General features: G+C 40.3%; 1 protein-coding gene and 1 non-coding gene across 2 annotated transcripts; both read left to right on the plus strand.

Moving 5' to 3' along the window:
• Positions 1 to 762: 762 nt before the first annotated feature.
• Positions 763 to 869, plus strand: LOC141675990 (small nucleolar RNA R71). The gene has a single exon (XR_012556605.1). It is a non-coding gene; the product is annotated as a small nucleolar RNA R71 (small nucleolar RNA).
• A 13,587-nt stretch (positions 870 to 14,456) lies between these two features.
• Positions 14,457 to 15,494, plus strand: LOC141674041 (uncharacterized). The gene has a single exon (XM_074480766.1). It carries the CDS (start codon positions 14,457 to 14,459, stop codon positions 15,492 to 15,494), a length of 1,038 nt encoding a protein of 345 aa, XP_074336867.1.
• The last annotated feature ends 2,709 nt before the right edge of the window (positions 15,495 to 18,203 follow it).

An 18,203-nucleotide genomic window follows, 5' to 3' on the forward strand; every position in this document is an offset into this window, starting at 1 on the left:
CTTCCCAGATCTCAATGTAATTGCCTTTACCTGCTCCTTAGCTTCCCTCTTTCCTGGTACTTTAGTGTCACTAGGGAGTGTACCAGGTTGACGATTCAGCAAGGCATTGGCAATTTCTCCAATTTGATTTTCCAAGGTCTTGATAGAAACCGCTTGGCTCTTGCACATGAGCCTCAACTCCTCCAATTCAGATTTTTCATTAGACTGTTGCAACTGGAGTTGTTGCCTTGGTGCATATGGCGGTTGCTGAAAACCAGGAGGGTTTTACTGCTTTGCTGGATAATGTTGATAAGGCTGTTGAACCGCATTTTGAGAATTATTCCAACTGAAATTAGGATGATTACAGTTTTTAGGATGATAGGTGGCTGGCATAGGCTGCTACGACCTCTGAAAGTTGCTCATGAACTGGGCTGATTCACTAGAATAGCACACTGCTCCGTTTCATGGGCACCAGCACAAAACTCACAGACACTAGTGATCTAATTAACTCCATAATTAGCCAAAAAAATCGACCTTCATCGTCAAAGCCTTAAGCTGAGCAGCTATAGCAGTAGCTGTATCTAACTCCATAATTCCTGCTACCTTGCCCTGAGATAGTCTCTGAGTAGGATTCCGGTATTCATTAGTAGCCATCAGTTCAATCAATTCATAAGCTTCATCATACTTTTATCCCACAAGTCTCCTCCTGATGTTGCATCAAGCATGGGTCTAGAAGTAGCACCTAAACCATTATAGAAGTAGTTAATGATCATCCAGTCAGGCATCCCATGATGAGGGCAATTCCTAAGCATCTCCTTATAACGATCCCAAGCCTCATATAAAGATTCTTCAGATTGCTGAGCAAATTGAGTAAGTGCATTTCTGATCGCAGCAGTCTTCACCATATGAAAGAATTTAGTTAAGAACTTTTGAGCAAGATCCTCCCATTTGGTGATAGACCCTGGCGGTAGAGAATGTAACCAGCACTTAGCTTTATCCCGCAGAGAGAATGGGAAAAGCCCCAACTTAATAACATCTTCAGAAACTCCATTGAACTTGAATGTGTCGCAGATCTCGATGAAATTTCTGAAGTGCATGTTGGGGTCTTCTGTTAGAGAACCCCCAAACTGAACTGAGTCATGTATCATCTGAATCATGCTCAACTTGATCTCAAAGGTATTAGCCGAGATGGCTGGTCGATCAATGCTAGACTAAGATCATTTATCTTTGGTTGAGAGTAATCCATCAAAGCCTACGGATTCGCTTCTGGTTCTCCCATTGCAATAATTTCTTCTTCTTCAACTTTCTCCTCGATAAGAACTTCCTCGAAAACTTCATTAGCTACTACAACTCCTTCCTCAGCTTGATCTAGTATTCTCTTATGAGTCCGAGAACGCGTATGCATACACGCTCGCTAGAGTACCTAAAACACGACAAGGAAATAAGTAAGTAACAATATGCGAGTCATGAACTTTAATGACCAATGATGACAAACACATAAACTAAAAATTAACACCGAAGTTCCCCGGAAGCGGCGCCAAAAACTTGTTAGGGCTAGAACAGGAGCTAATATTCACGCAAGTATACGTGATCACAAGTAATATAGAATTAATTCTAGTTCATTCCCACAGAGACTAGTTTAGGTTAATTTTAATCAATGTACTTATACAATAATGGTATGGTCAATGCTAAGACGAATAACAAATTGAGGTTGTTTATAACTACAATTAACTAAGAGATTATACTAAAGAACATTAACTAAGAGAATAATGTGAGTTGAATACTATATGACAAAAACATGGGATTCTAACTTCATTAAATACTTCATTCAATAGCCTTTTTGTTCTTAACCTTAGCATGCAATGGTGATGATACTAATCAGATAACACAAAACTGATAAACACCGACTTTCGTTGTATGAATACCATACTACCAGACATCCACAAAAGAGATAGAAGCTGAATAGACACTAATTATATTGAGACCCTATATGTCTATAGAATTTGACAACATAACGGTTTAATGCACAAGTTATCTATCATGATTAAATAGGGAAAGTAAGATGGTTAAAATTACCTACGAATTATGCATATCAATTACATGAACCTATGCTAGCATGGCAAGTTCTAAACCCATAAATTTACTTTCGCTTCATTAGAGATTAACATGTTATCTTATAAGTTCACGACGCTCATAAGACGAATAAGCACAACCAATACTAGGATATCATACAATCACCACACACTAAGGTATCGAAACAAATTAACTAAAGAAATCCACAAGTAAATCCGCTAGAATCCCACGATAATGATTAGCCCATAATCGGACTCATCATCAACGTGGGTTCCGATGAAAGCATGGTATAATAAACGTAGTCTTTATATGGAATAATTAATAAACCAAGTACGAAACAAGAGTATAGATTCACAAGTAAGAAAACTAGCATCCAAAGTTACAACTTAAAACAAAAAATCACAAGAATAAACTAGATCCTCTTCGCCTTGGTTGAATTGTGCTCTACGGTCTTCTTATGCCTTCTCCTTAAGCTATGATACGTCTTGTTATGAAAAACGAACATAAGTTATGTTTATATAGCAGCCCATGCAGATTAGAAGTCTTTTGGATCAAATTTAGAGTAGAAACAGGATTCCTGGAATTTGACCCAGCGCGGGCGCGCTGCACTTCTGTAATCCTGGCACGGGCGTGCGCTACTACAGCGCGGGTGCGCTGACTCTCTAGAAAAAATTCTAACTTCTGCTTTTCTTGCTGGTTAGTTGGTCTTTTCACGAGCAAAATTCGTGACACATTCTTAACACCAAATTAGCATCAAAACAATTCCAAATCACCTGGATCTTTTACTTATTCCTGAAATACAAAAATACTAGAAAACACATCAAATACACAAATAACTCGAGTACAAAATATCAAATCGAGCCTTTATAGAGCATTCTAAGTGGGCATAAATACCACTTAACAATAATATTATTTATATATTGCGGACTTTTTGAGCAATTATTGCTCACCTTTTTTATTGTTATTCACCTTGTCTTTTTCAGTCAAGAAAGAGAATGAAACCTATTCGGACTCGCGTGGTAAAGAAGTGTGTCAAGCAGTGGGACCCTCTAGCACCAAAGGTACTGATCCCGATAAAAGAGGAGAGCTTTGAGCTACCTGAGTAGGTGTAGTGTAGATAGATATGGTGTGTGTTTGAATAAAACTAATCTAGTTTAAAACTTGCTTAGATAGTGGTTTGCAATAAAGTGAGTTCTATGAGATTTTAAATTTGGGTTTGTAATAAAGATAGTAATTTGTTCTTGTTTTCATACTTCAACCTTAAAAGATCCTGGATAGATGTAAAGGGGTTAGATATATGTTTGCACAATTGTTATATAGGTTTGTATTAGGTTGGAGATTAGCAAGTAACCCTCAGATCTAGACCCCGGATTTGGAGGGTGTTACAACCTTTGTCAGTTGCATTTGTCTGAGTCTTTTCTTTTCAGTTATTGTAGGATGTTTGTGTTGGGTTTCAAGCACACAAACGGAATGAAAACAGTAATTAAAATATAAAAAAAATCAGAATTTTTGAAACCCACCGCAGGATCCATGTGAAAAACATATATTTAATTCGTAGATCAGATTGTTTACCTTAAGAAGCTTTACCAATTGGTTGACTAATGGAGATTCAAAGCTTGTCCAATCACCACGCATCCCGCTCTCGCGATCTACGCTCTATCGGTATTCACACGAATGCTTGAACTCAAGGATTGAATGTGTACTAACACAAACTCATTTATTCTTGCTATCTCCATCTTCTCCCTTGGTGGCTAGGGTTTTAGTAAAAGTCTTGCGCACAGAAAAAATCAGCCACACAAGAGATATTATATAGAGAGTAGAAAAATGAATTAAAATTCTTAACTAATTAGGAGTTATTATTAATTCGAAATTCCTATTTTTATTATAATTAAGTCACACTTAATTATTTAACAAATGAATTTCATAATTAATATTAATAAATTTGAATATCAGTATATATCTAATTAATTAAGTCATATTTAATTAATATTATAAATAATTTGAATTACTTTAATATAATTTAAATCCAATTTAAATTAAATAATCATTCAAGCATTTTTAGTGTGTGACCCTATAGGTTATTATTACGTTGGCAATGAATTTTAAATCTAATTTAAAATCGTAAATAATGAGCGACATCTAGTAATACATTATTGCTACCCAAGTAATAATAATTGAATTCATGGCTCTGTTTAAGTATGTAATATTTTGATTATTTCTACGCATGAGCTACCGATGCGCAACAAGTCTCCAAAGATTATGATTTCAGTTCTATATGCAAACTTGAATTCATGGTATCATTTACAAGTCAAGTTATTTGATTGCAATGATGTACATATGTAAATTGATTGATATAATTGATAATGACAATCACTGAAATTATATCTTTTTTAATGCTTATTGTTGGATTTAGGTTATAAAAAATTGTACTTCTATGTGTTTCATCACACTTGGATAAAATTTTATGATGTCCCATCATGGCTGATATCGTCCCCAAATCACTTTGTCTTCGTAGTTATAGCGGCAGGGTTATCGACCATCGTTATGCCCTCGAGGTTGCGTACCTTGTAAATATTGCAGTGATAACCAGTAGTTAGGTTCATCAAAGTGACATAAATTATGCTCACGAATATGTAGTGTTATATTATGCCTTTAGACATGGGCTTATTTATGTGACTAAGAGTGTAAGTTTCACGGTCCAAAACTTATATTTGAATTAGGTATCTGGTTGTTTCCGATATTTGGTATTTGTGATTTCAATATTTTAACAATAATTTGCTTCGTGCATCAGTTGAAGAGATGAAATCATGGTATCACACCACCATCGCTGTTTTTGAATTCAGCACAATAGTATTGCCTATGTTAGAGGGTGGCGGTTTCAAGTTTCTCTAATTTTGAGGGTCAAATCTTCAAGGCAATTTTGTAATCATTTTTATTGAATTGTTTCCGCAAGTTACTATGTTACTCTGTTTTTTATTCCCCCATGCATAATCATAGTGAACTATGTCTTGGTTGACATGATATTGTTCTAAAATATAGCAAACCAGAAGAGAGTATTTGTGTCTATTCTATGGGAATGGATGACTGATCTGGTCAAGTTTCTATGATATATTTAGTCTTTTTTATATCTAAAATTAATTTTTAATAATATTTGTGTCCACCTTTTACACCAATTGACTTTGCCACATCTCTTTGTGATATCTACTTTCGAGTGCACATATGACTGATTATTAGTTTTGTACAGTTACCAAAATAATAAAGTTATGTATATGCAATTTATGCATATTTTTTTGAAATACAATATTTTTCACAAAATTATAGGAAAAAATGTCATTTTTTGTTGGAAGTGGCGTCAAGGACTTTCAAGACTCTAATAAGAAGAATTGAAGTATGGAGTAAGTTTTGAAAAGATAACTCATATTCGAGATAAAACTATTTAGGTTAAATTCTTTTATGAAATTTGCAAACATGTCTTCAGTAAAGCCAAAGAGACCACACGAATATTTAATATGAGAATTATGTTACTTACTCAATTTTTGAATAAAGCAGTGGTAGCTAATAAAAGGGAAATGATAGACAATATTCTTGCAAGAAAACTAAGAAACACGCTATATTAAATCTTGAACTATTTGAGTTTACATTTTGAAATGTTACTTTAAGAAACTAGGAAAATTTTGCCTACAAATTTGTTAATTTATATGTGATATCATGTCAAATTTCTCAAACAGATGTTTGATGCATTCTGGATGACATATTCTGTTTGTTTGATGCATTCCGAATGACATATCTCGAGTTTATTGGTTATATAAGGTTGGATTATATGAATCTGATTACTATGCCTCTTTTATTAATAACCCATTAATATTTTTACAACAGAATGCAAGTCCGGATTTAATCCCCCTAGTATTTGGAAAGGCTTACAAATTTAAGGTGGCACTTACTGACTTACAACCTTCAACGATGTTAAGAAGCTATAATGCTACAGTCGGACTATAATAGAAGAAGTGAATGTTATAGGATCAGAAACTCTTAAATATGATTGTAAAGCATAATATAACGTAATATGTAAGTGAGGATATATAACTCAATATGGAAAAGAAACATGTAAATAATATTAATTATGAAACACAAGAATTCAGATGAAAGAAAAGTGGATAAATACAAATAATCAAAATATGAAATTAAAACTCCAAGTCCGTAACCAAGTCATGGAAAGAAATTCATTTCAAATGTTCAAGCATTCACGAAGAATAAAATATCCAAAGACTTTCAGCATTAAGGAAGTATATTGGTTCTAGTATTAAAGATCAGGGATTCCAGTGAATTGAAGAAATAAAGCAGTCTGAAGATGTTAAACAGTTGCTGAATTAACTGAATCAAGTCATTCCATTATATGTTAGTCGTATGTGAATCAGACTAGTGCACTAGGCGTTAACATATTGAGGATTGAGTGGATTAATTATCCTTTAAGAATATAACTGGACAGATCAAGGAGTTCAAAGTCGCATATGGCAAAGAAATGTTTCTAAGTCATATTATGGCTTGTGTCAACACAATCAAGATTGTCCAAAAATGTTTTAGTCGACACATTCCATAAGGCTAGACATGTCAACACTTAGCTAATCTGTCAACGCATAGCCCAGTCTTGGACTTGTACTCCCGACCAACTTCAAGTATTCCTGTCGATACATTAGTTTTAAAGAAGGATTTTTTATTGCATTTTGGAATTTTCAGCAGTAACTCCATCAATAGCCTTCTTCATGGCGGTAATATGGCCATCAAGACGCGCCTTCTCCAGTTCCAGTTTGAGAATTTTTGCATCCTTTGCTTGAGCAAGAAGAGAAATGCTTTTCTCCAAAGATCTAATATTATCTTCAGCTTGACTTTTTGCAGTGTCAGTAACAGCAAGACGTGCCCTGAGTCTAGCAGCCATGTTGGCACTCTACCTACCGTGCAAATGGAGCTCGGCTGATGCTTTCACCATGGCCTGCTCTGTTTGTTCTTCTGTCCTGAAAGTCCAGCCTCGAACTTCATCTTCAGTAAAGGTGTCAACTGAGGACGCGCCCAGATTTCTGAGAACAAAGGATTGGTCATCTTGCACTGTCTTATAATGCTTTGAGGGCGCGTCCTCCTTATCTGAGATGTTCACCACAGTTGTGTCAATGATCTTGGGGGGAGGTGAAGGAACCACAACAAGAGTAGGATCTTTAGCCTTTGGATCAGACTTTGCAGGAGCTTGCTTCCTGGCTTTCAGTTTTTTGGAGGCCTCAATAGTAAATCCTTTTGGAAGAGAAGTCATATCTGAAAATAAAGACAAGTAAAATATCAAATTTAGGACGCGTCCAGGAATGTAGATGCGCCCTGTGGTTAAAATACGTAAGGTAATATGGAGAATGATATCCACACATATTATGAATTATTTGAGAATAAAGACAAGGAAGCCAACATTTTATGTGCACATAAAATGATTATCCATATTGCAAGAATGACGCGTCCTGATTGGATGAAGCGTCAACTTCAAAGACACGGATCATAAGAATGCTAGAAAGTATAAGTGACAAACTTATAACAGCATAACAACCTTATGAAAAGTTTGAGTCACACATATTATATGAAGACGCGTCCTAGTACTAAGGCGCGTCCAAAGCAAGAACACGGAATACGGAAACATCCAGAAATCAGGTTAAATAAAAGTTATGCATGTAAAAAGAAGGGTAAGCACACGCATGACGCATCATAAACTTATGACGCATCTTATATCTGATTATTCATACCTTGTTCTAAATCTACTTGTCTACTGATGTCCAGTTGAACCAACTCTGTGGCATTAAGCCCTCTAGCCTTTTCAGAGGCCGTGAGGACGGGCTTTCCGTTATAAAAATCTCGATATTTGCAAAGAAAGCCGACCCTTTCGTACAAAGCCCCAATCTTCTTAAGGTTGGCCTCTATGATCATGTCCTTGAGGTTGAAATGTTCCTTAGCGTACTTGAGTACTTTCTCTACTCTCTTCTTTCATTTTTCTGTTAATTCCTTTTGGACACTTTTGTCTAAGGAAGAAAAAATAAGGACGTGTTAAGGAAAGATGAGATGAAAACTTTATAAAAAGAGGACGCGTCCTGATTGAGAGGACGCGTTATGGGAAATCACTTACTTGGTTCTAAGTTGAAGCGAACCCGGGCTCTTTTAATATCATAAATGTAGAAGAAAGGTTCCTTCCAATCCCTCTTGTGGCTGATCTTGTCTTCATTGAATCCTTTATTGTTCAACAACTTGTTAACAACAAAGAAGTGATAGTCGGGGATAGATTTTATGATGCTGAAGAAATAACTAAACTCTTTCATAGAGGGCGCACCCAACCCAAGATTGTGGTACATGATGTACAAGGTCCATGCTAGTTTGTACGAGTTTGTAGATAATTGAACTGGAGCAACGTCATACCATTTCAATATATTTTTGATGTATGGGTGCAAGGGCGCGCCCACACCTAAGGAGATGAGTTTTGGGGTTAGGACCATCCTGGGAATCCTCAGGTTTTCCACATTAAAGATATGGGGCCTCATCATCCTGAGAGGACGTGCCCAGATTCCCTCCATGTCATAGTACTTCATGGTCCACCCAATCTCTAGGTCTGTTGTAGTGGATTTCATCCCAACACAGGCCAGTTTGTGTTCTCTCTTCCTCTAAACATTCTTTTCTGTCTCAGAAAAGTCCTCTAGTTCTTTCCAGTCAAAATCAAGCTCTACATCGCTTGGTTCCCAGTGTTCTAGTGGAGAAATAGATTGTTGAGGAGAAATGGGCTATTTTTCAGGTTCAGGGGCTCTTTTCTCAAATTCACCCTCACTGTGGGGAGAGGACGCATCCTGAATGGGAGACGCATCCTGAGTAGGTATAGACGCGCCCTCGTTGGAGACTCTGTCTTATGGTGCTCTGGTGACTCAGGAGAAAAATAAATTGGAGGGGGAGAGTAGATCCCTATACGCTTGTTAAGAGCTTTAAATGGATGGAAAGGCGATGAAGAAGACGCGTTCTCCAGCTGAAAAAAGAAGGAAGAAGATCTTGTGGACGCATCCATGTTTAAAAAAGAGAAGATACTGAAAATATATAAAAGAAAACAAGGGAGGAGAATGGGTGTCGTGAAGACGCGTCCTTAAAATCAATCGCAGGAGACATACTAAGGTGACGCGTCCTAGGGGGACAATGCGTCTATATGACCCTTGGTTGAAACAACTTAAAAATATGCCTTAAACAAAGAAATGTAGGACGCGCCCTATAAGAATGACGCGTCCACTAGAGCTGAAATACAATGGAATTCTAATCGGTTTGGGGAAATTCATTTAAACCCTAAAAATATTTAATTCAAGATCAAAGAAGCAAAATATAGCATATTTATAGATATATACACATATGCATACAAGAAAATGAAGAACAGTTCATAGAAGAATGAGGTACATGAACGGTTTTTTCCCATTACAGTCGATTGGCTTAGTGAAATTAAGAAATAATGAAGGATCTGCATACCTTGTGAGTTGGGGGTTCGATTGAGCTAAGAAAATTGGGAAATGAGCGGAGAAGTCGCCGGATTTTTGGACTTGAAATTTTTGCTTCAAATAGCGGCGACGGCGGTTGTTGAGAGAAAATAAAGTGATGATGTATGTTCTGTTTTGGGGGTATTTATAGAAAAGAAGATGGATGACGTGTACACCAGCTGTCACGCAATGGTCAGTTTTGTGAATGTAAATCTTGAGCGCGTCCAGGGTTCAGGACACGTCCTTATGCTTTACAAGGGGGAAATCCACCATCATAGATCTTGATTACGGCGAGAAACCTCAAACTTTGTTGTTACCAGATTCCTCCATCAACAAATTGGCGCTAGAAGGAGGGGTGCTAATTAAGATCATAATCTTTGGAGGAAAAGATGTCTTACAATCATGATGAAAGTTCTTATAATAGAAGTGATAAAAGATCCGAAGGAGAGGGCGAGGGAGGCTACACTCGCAATGAAACCTACGTGCCCAGAAACATCGCAGATCCTCCGAGAGCTCCAGATATGGGGGGAACGCCACCAGTTCTTATCAGCAACGCTGATATCTTGGAGCAGTTGTACAGCATGGGGATACTCTCAACAATTTTCACTCAAGGCTGAGTACGGTGGAGCGCCGCAGGAGGAGGAGGGGTTGTCGTTTTCCTCGCCGTGGCCACGCCGTAGTTGAGGGAGATGCCCAGGCCAGCGGAGAAAACCCGTGAATCACTCAGCGGTGCTTGGAATATTCTAATGATGTAAGGCCAATTGTGGAGCTGGTTGATGAGGACACTGATGGTAGAGAAAGACCTCGTATTGGTAATCACGTTGTACCACGCCCACATAGGTCTGGGCGTACGATGGATGAGCATCGTCATGCGGAAGATATTCAGAACCCAGATGAGGAAAGAAGAGATTTCTCAACCTTAAAGAGAAGGCTTGGCATAAGGTTGGGAGACGACGATTTGAGAATGTTGCTGGTAGAATGGTAAAAAGAAGGAAACACTGGAGAAATGAGGCCCCCTAATATAACGCATGTGCCCCCTACATACCCAAGGGATGATGGGGTGCGGCACCACGAGCATGAGTGTGCCCCTCCGTGAGGAAGGTTTGGAAATTATGGTCGTAGAATGGAAGAAAATATGGCGTGCCCTCCATTGAAGAAGCCCCTATCATTGTTCCTGTGGCTTCCCACAGTGCTATAGGCAATGGATCCAGGACGCGTCTTCATGACCGGGACGGCGTTCGAATTCAAGAAAGGTTGTAGAACAATGATGAAATACCGAGACGCGGTCAGGAGAAACCTCGTACGCGGGAGAATGTTCAAAATCAAGATGGCAACATACCACAGCGGCAGCCTCAGGGAGAGGGGCGGCAAGATCCACCGATAAACCCGGGGGTAATCAGGGGAAATAACAACAAGTTACGGAGCAATCCCAAAAACTCAATGTTCAAACCATTTCTGGAGTAGGGACGTTTAATGTGAATGATCTTAAGAGGTTTCTCAACCATCTTGAGGGAGGTAGGGTAACAGCGACTGCGCAAGCTCCATCCCCTTTCACTGCTGTTGTGAGGGAAGCGCAGCTGCCTCCAAGTTACAGGAACATAACTAATGACTTGCATTTTCATGGAAACTCCGACCCCGTCGAATTTCTGGCTCAACAATGGTTCCAAAAACTTGGTCCAGGGGTGATTACATCCTGGGAACAGATGAAAACTTTGTTTCTAACTCAGTTCCAGGATGCGGTAAAGTATTCGCCACCGGTTACCACGCTGGCCAATGTGAAACAGGAGGAAGGGGAAAGCTTGACCTTATACTTCAAAAGGTTCAATACAGAGTCTACCTTGGTGAGAGGCGCGACTGATGAGACACTGAAAATACTTCTTATAGCTGGTCTGCGCGTGGGAACAGATTTCTGGAAACACCTGCAAGGAAAGGACCCTGTGTCGTTAGGTGATGTACTTGCGCAGGCGGAGTCCTTCAAAGTGATTGAACAATCGCTTGTTGAAACTAAGAAAAATGATAATACCCATAACTCTAAGGGGTGAGCTAAGAGGAGAGACAGGTCCGTAAGTCCAGATTATCGGCGGAGTGCCCGAAGCCCTAATTAGGTGAACGCCGTGAACATGCGGAGAGAGTGGATTTCACCGTCAAACTATAAAAAGAGGGTAAGCAATTACACTCCGCTGGCAGCATCCATTGATCATATCTTTGAGGTGAATAAGGACAGAGGAATTTTCAAGAAACCAGACCGTCTAACTTCATGGCAGAGTAGAGACAAGAAAAAATATTGCGATTACCATGAGTCTACCGGCCGCGACACCCACGAGTGTCGTCACCTAAAAGATGAAATTGAAGAATTGATCAAGGCTAGATATCTGGGAGAGTGGATTGATAAGGTGAAATGATGCAGAGGAAATGATGATAAGGGGAAAGATGAAAGGCATCCCACACAGACAGAGGATGTCAAAAAGACAGCGGAGGTTAAGTTCCAAATGGCTGGAAGTATTCGGGCAATCTTCGGAGGACATCCATTTGTTGGTTATAGCAATCGAGCGTTGGAGATAAATGCAAGAGAGGCACGACACCCACCACTCACCAACATTCACAGTTTGGAAGATAGACCTCCAAAAATATTCAAAGGGGAATCTGCTGATATTATGTTCAGGGAGAGAGAGTCAAGATGGGTACATCATCCCCATAATGATGCACTGGTGATAACTATGCTTATTAGGGCAATGAACGTGTATTGCATCTTCTTGGACAACGAGAGCTCTGTGAACATCTTGTATTACAGCACGTACAAAAAATTGGGTCTTCCAGATAGTTACATGAATTTTGAAGATGCACACGTCTACGGTTTTACTGGAGAGACGGTAAGAGTTATGGGTTCAGTTAGCTTCTTGTCACACTTGGGGAAGGAGCTCTATCTGTCACTCAAATGATAGACTTTAAAGTGTTGGATCAGGACTCCGCACACAACGTGTTGGTGGGTAGACCTTGGTTGCGAGCGTTCAGGGTGATAACCTCAATACATCACTTGATGATAAAGTTCCTGACACCAAACGGAGTGGGCAGTCTAAGAGGGTCACAGTACGAGTCACGCGACTGCTATCACAAGGCTGTTAAAGAATTCCATAGGAGAAGATACGAGGGAAAAGGCCTTCCATTTGAAGATGGGGTGGACATTCAGACAAAACCAAGTGGAGAGGTTCATGCCCATTATTTTGTTGAAGATCCAGAGGAAGAAGAAACTCATGTCACCGAAGCCTCTGCTTTGAAGTTGGGGAATGTTTCGAGGATCCGCAGTGTGGAAGAAATTATGGTGAATTATACATAAGGGATTGTGCGAAAGGAGGTTAACGGAGAAAAGTTGGAAGGAAGAAGTGAAATTTTACAAAGCCTCGAAAGTAGCTTCAAGGTGGATGCTCCTCAAAATGAGGACGCGCCCTTGGAAAGTGAAAATGTAATTGAGGTTGATGCTCCTCAAAATGAGGACGCGCCCTCCACGCCTGCATTGCACAAAACCATGCGTTATCCTGAAGTGGATGCTCCCATATATAGAGACGCACCCTCGGATGCAGGAATGGAATCGAGGACCCCCGGGACTTTGATTTTGATTTGGATCCCAGGATCCCCATGCCTGTCGAGAAAATGGGGCCCGCCGAAGACACAATATCTGTTTCGGTCGATAAGGAAGACCCAAGCAAGGTTTTGAAGGTGGGATCTCAACTAAGTTATGAAATAAGGGAAAGGTTTACCAGTTTTCTGATTAAAAATCTCGATGTCTTCGCATGGAGTCATTCAGACATGACAGGAATCGACCCAGGGGTAATGTGTCATCGGTTGAACATTTTCCCTAATTGCATGGGCAGATGACAAAAGCGACGCCCGGTGAGTGGGGAAAGGGGGATAGCATTAAAAGGAGAGGTGGATCGACTGCTGGAAGTGGGGTTGATTAAAGAATCTTTCTACCCCGAGTGGCTCGCGAATCCGGTACTTGTAAAAAAGCTAAATGGGAAGTGGAGGACATGTGTAGATTTTACGGATCTTAATAAGGCTTGCCCGAAGGACAGCTTTCCGCTCCCACAAATTGATCAGTTGGTTGACGCGATGACAGGACATGCCTTGTTAAGCTTTATTGATGCTTACTCCGGTTACAATCAAATTTCCATGTACGGTCCTGATCAGGAGCATACATCCTTCATCACTGATAGAGGGCTATACTGCTACATAGGATATCGTTTGGATTGATCAACGCAGGCGCGACCTACCAGAGATTAGTAAACATGATGTTCAACAATTAGATTGGAAGAACCATGGAGGTATATGTGGATGATATGTTGGTAAAATCCAAGAAGGCAAACGATCGTGTCAAGCACTTAATGGAAATATTCAACATTCTGAGGAGGTTCCGCATGAGGTTGAATCCACAAAAGTGTGTGTTCGGTGTAGAGTTAGGCAAGTTTCTTGGGTTCATCGTCAATCACCGAGGAATTGAAGCTAACCCTGCAAAGATCAAAGCATTGCTGGATATGAAATCTCCCACCAATGTGAAGCAGGTGCAAAGCCTAACTGGGAGGATCTCCGCGTTGAACAGATTTGTCTCTAAATCATCCGACAGGTGCAAAGAATTCTTTAAGGCGATCAAAGTGGCAGGGAAGGACTTTGTATGGACACCAGAATGTGAGGAAGCTTTTAGGAGGATCAAGGAACAACTGGGGAACCCTCCTATGTTGTCAAATCTGTTAGATGGAGAATCCATTATCCTATACCTCGTAGTTTCTGAGTATTCAATCAGCGATTAGGGAAGAGGATGTGCAACAGTCACCGGTATATTATGTGAGCAAGCGATTGCACGATACTGAAACTCGCTATACAAGTATGGAGAAGCTGGTTTATGCCTTGATCCTTGCATCGAGGAAGCTACGCCCCTACTTCCAGGCTCATAGAATTGAAGGTCGTACAACATACCCTCTGCGGCAGGTCCTTCATAAACCAGAATCATCGGGAAGAATGCTGAAATGGGTCATGGAGTTGGGACAGTTTGACTTGGAATACATGCCTCGTACAATAATTAAAGGACAGGCCTTAACCGACTTCTTGTTGGAATTTGATTCTACGGTTGATGATAAGGCTTTGGTAGCGTTGTATCCCCCTCATATTGAGGAATCTTTGGAGGAGTTTCCACATCCCTGGTGGATCTTGCACGTGGATGGGGCGGTTAACAATGGAGGAGCAAGCGCGGGCATAGTACTCGTGTCACCGGAAGGGCATCATCTGATGAATGCAATTCACTTCAAATTTTATGCGACGAATAATGATGCGGAATATGAGGCATTGATTAATGGCCTGAAGATTGCTTTGGAAATGGGAGTGCGGAACCTAATTACAAAGAGCGACTCGGAGTTGGTGGTAAACCAGGTGAATGGGGGGTTTCAAGCTCGAGGACCGCGGATGGAATTATACTTGAGGTGCACGCAGTGCCTAATTGGAAAGTTCAAAGAGGTTAGGATGGAATGTGTACCGCGGGAAAAGAACAAAAATGCGGATGCCCTAGCAAAAATGGGATCCCATCAGGAGGCTGTGTTGTTGGGATCTATACCCTTTGAAATCCAGGAAATTCCTAGTATCCCAGAGGTAGAGGCAATGCAAATAGAGGAGGCTCTTAAGGAAACATGGATGATGCCCATTCTTGGCTATATTCACAAGGGAGCACTTCCCGAAGATAGGTTCAAGGCTCGATGGCTCCGCTACAAGGATGTAAGGTATGTGGCGTATGATGAAGTTCTGTATAAGAGAGGCTTCAATCAACCGTTACTCAGATGTATCGATGAAGAAGAAGAAGAAGGAAATTACATTTTAAGGGAGGTGCATGAAGGAATTTTCGGTAATCACTCGGGGGTAACTTGTTGGCAATGAAAGTTTTACGCCAAGGTTATTATTGGCCTACTATGAAGGAAGATGCTGCGAATTTCGTTGGAGCATGCGATCGCTGCCAACATTTTGCAAATTACTCATCTATGACAGTGACGCTCTTGACGCCTATGGTAAGCCCCATGGCCGTTCTCCATTGGGGGATTGATCTTATTGGAAAACTACCTAAGGCTAAAGGAGATGTCAAATATGCAGTGGTCGCGATTGATTACTTTACTAAATGGGCAGAAGTTATGCCATTGGCAACTATCACCGCAAAGAAAATTAAAGACTTTGTTTTTAACTCCATCCTGTGCAGGTTTGGAATCCCTTACAAACTAGTGTCTGACAATGGAAAGCAGTTTGACAGCAAGGAGTTGCGACAATTGTGTGAGGATTTGAAAATTAAAAATGAATTTGTAGCGGTTTATCATCCTCAGAGTAATGGACAAACGGAAGCTGTCAATAAAATAATAAAGCATACCCTCATGACCAAACTGGAAGAGCGCAAAGAGAATTGGCCTGAAGAACTCCTAAAAGTGATGTGGTCCTACAACACTACTCCACGATCTACAACGGGAGAAACTCCATTTATGCTGACTTACGGTTATGAGGCTATGGTCCCTGTTGAGGTTGGTGCAGGGTCGCTTCGTAGAGATCGTTTCACGGAGGAAGATGCAGAGGTTAATCAGAGACTTTATTTGGATCTCTTGGAAAAAACAAGGTAAAATTCCCAGCTGAGGCTTGCGGCGTATCAACAGTATGCTGCAAGGTATTACAATAAGAAGGTAAAGGGACAGCCGCTGAAAGTAGGAGATTTGGTGCTTAAAAAAGTGATGCCAAACATAAAGAACCCCCAACATGGCGTGTTTGGAGCTAATTGGGAAGGACCGTACAAGATAAAAGCAATCTTGTGGAAAGGGACTTATCACCTTGAGGATTTGGAAGGAAAGCTGGTTCCGCGAGCATGGAATACGGAACATCTTCGAAAGTATTATCAGTAAGGTGCGGCTTTGGCCCCTTCCATATCCTGTTTATATTATATACTTAGGTTTGTGCCCAAATTATAGACTAGAAGCAATAAAATTCCTCCTAGCCTAGGGGGTAGTGCATGTACTACTTACCTTAGAACTAGTTGAAGGATCGTTTTTCGAATTAATTCCCCACAGCGCCCAGGGCTCGAGGGCGAGCTTTATTTCTTTCAGATAGAATGGGGAGTGAATCAAAAGGCTTCCGTTTTTGGTTTGGGGGCTTTCGGGCCCCTCTCGATCTTTTTCGTAGTTGAGAAGGGGGAAGGAGTCTACATAGTATCCGTGGGACTGGTGCACTTTTGACACCAGAGCGCACTATTAATAAAAGATTTAAAAATTTCCAATGGTTGTTTTTTTGTGAGTTTTCCTGGTTGCATGACACGTCCTCACCACGAGATGCGCCTTGAGAATTAGTCTTATATTTATAAAGGTAGAAACAAAGTAGAAATTAAAAGAAAACTCAAATAAAAACTAGAGCTAGGACGTGTCCTGGGTCTGAAGACGCGCCCAGGTAATCTTGGCTAATGCTCCTTTAATTTTATGCTCCTTTAATTTTAGTGTTCTATAACTAAAATGAGGGCACGTCCTTTTTAAGGACGCACCCAACCTAATATGTCGAAAATGCTTATCTTCAAAAATGAAAGGTAGACGCGTCCAAATACTAGGACGCGCCCATTTATATTGTGTTTTGCCTAAATATAAAAGTATATGACATGTTAAGGGAAAATTATACATCACCTGGGTTGTTTAAACAACCAAAACACTGGGACTAAGCGGAGTAAGACGTGTCCTGGGCATAGGACGTGCCCAATATATGTGAAAACCAGATGATCAGAATGACACAACATGAATGAAAATAAATGATTAGAGGAGAAAAATCTCATAAAAATACAAGCAAACAAAATTCAGAAATAATCATAAGTTTACAACTTGCAAGGCTTAAAAGGGCCTGCACCCTCGATATAGTCCATAAAAAGTTCATAAACAAGGGAAGGACGCGTCCTATGCAGGAGCGCGTCCTGTTGTTTTTCCTGGTCTTTTAGAGGAGAAGGCTAAGGGTGAGCTTGCGGAGGCTAAGCTTGGTGCGGAGAAGGAGCAGGGGACACGTCATCCTTTTCCAAACCTAGGATGACCCTTTTATCCTTAATGGACTCTGCAGCTCTGACTTTGAAATCAGCCACCCATTTTGGGGTGTCTTCATCAAATTTGGAGAAGGTGTATTCAGGGTCATTTGCTAGGAACCCAGAACACCACTCCTCAAAGCCTGCTACAATCCCATTCTGGTACACCAGCTTTTTCTCCTCTTTCCAACCATGCACTCTGTCATCATTAAAAAGGTCTAGCTCCAGTTGCATTTTGGAATTTTCAGCAGTAACTCCATTAACAGCCTTCTCCATGGCGGTAATATGGCCATCAAGACGCGCTTTCTCCAGTTCCAGTTCGAGAATTTTTCCATCCTTTGCTTGAGCAAGATTAGAAATGTTTTTCTCCAAAGATCTAATCTTATCTTCAGCTTGACTCTTTGCAGTGTCAGTAACAGCAAGACGCGCCCTGAGTCTAGCATCCATGTTGGCACTCTGCCTATCGTGCAAATGGAGCTCGGCTGCTGCTTTCACCATGGCATGCTCTATTTATTCTTCTGTCCTGAAAGTCCAACCTCGAACTTCATCTTCAGTAAAGGTGC

Source organism: Apium graveolens, chromosome 7 (genome assembly GCF_009905375.1).
Source record: "Apium graveolens cultivar Ventura chromosome 7, ASM990537v1, whole genome shotgun sequence".
Lineage (NCBI taxonomy): Eukaryota > Viridiplantae > Streptophyta > Magnoliopsida > Apiales > Apiaceae > Apium > Apium graveolens.

Excerpts from the sequence above, each read along its gene's own strand:
- LOC141674041 (XM_074480766.1), top strand. The coding sequence starts at position 14,457 with ATGGAGAAGCTGGTTTATGCCTTGATCCTTGCATCGAGGAAGCTACGC.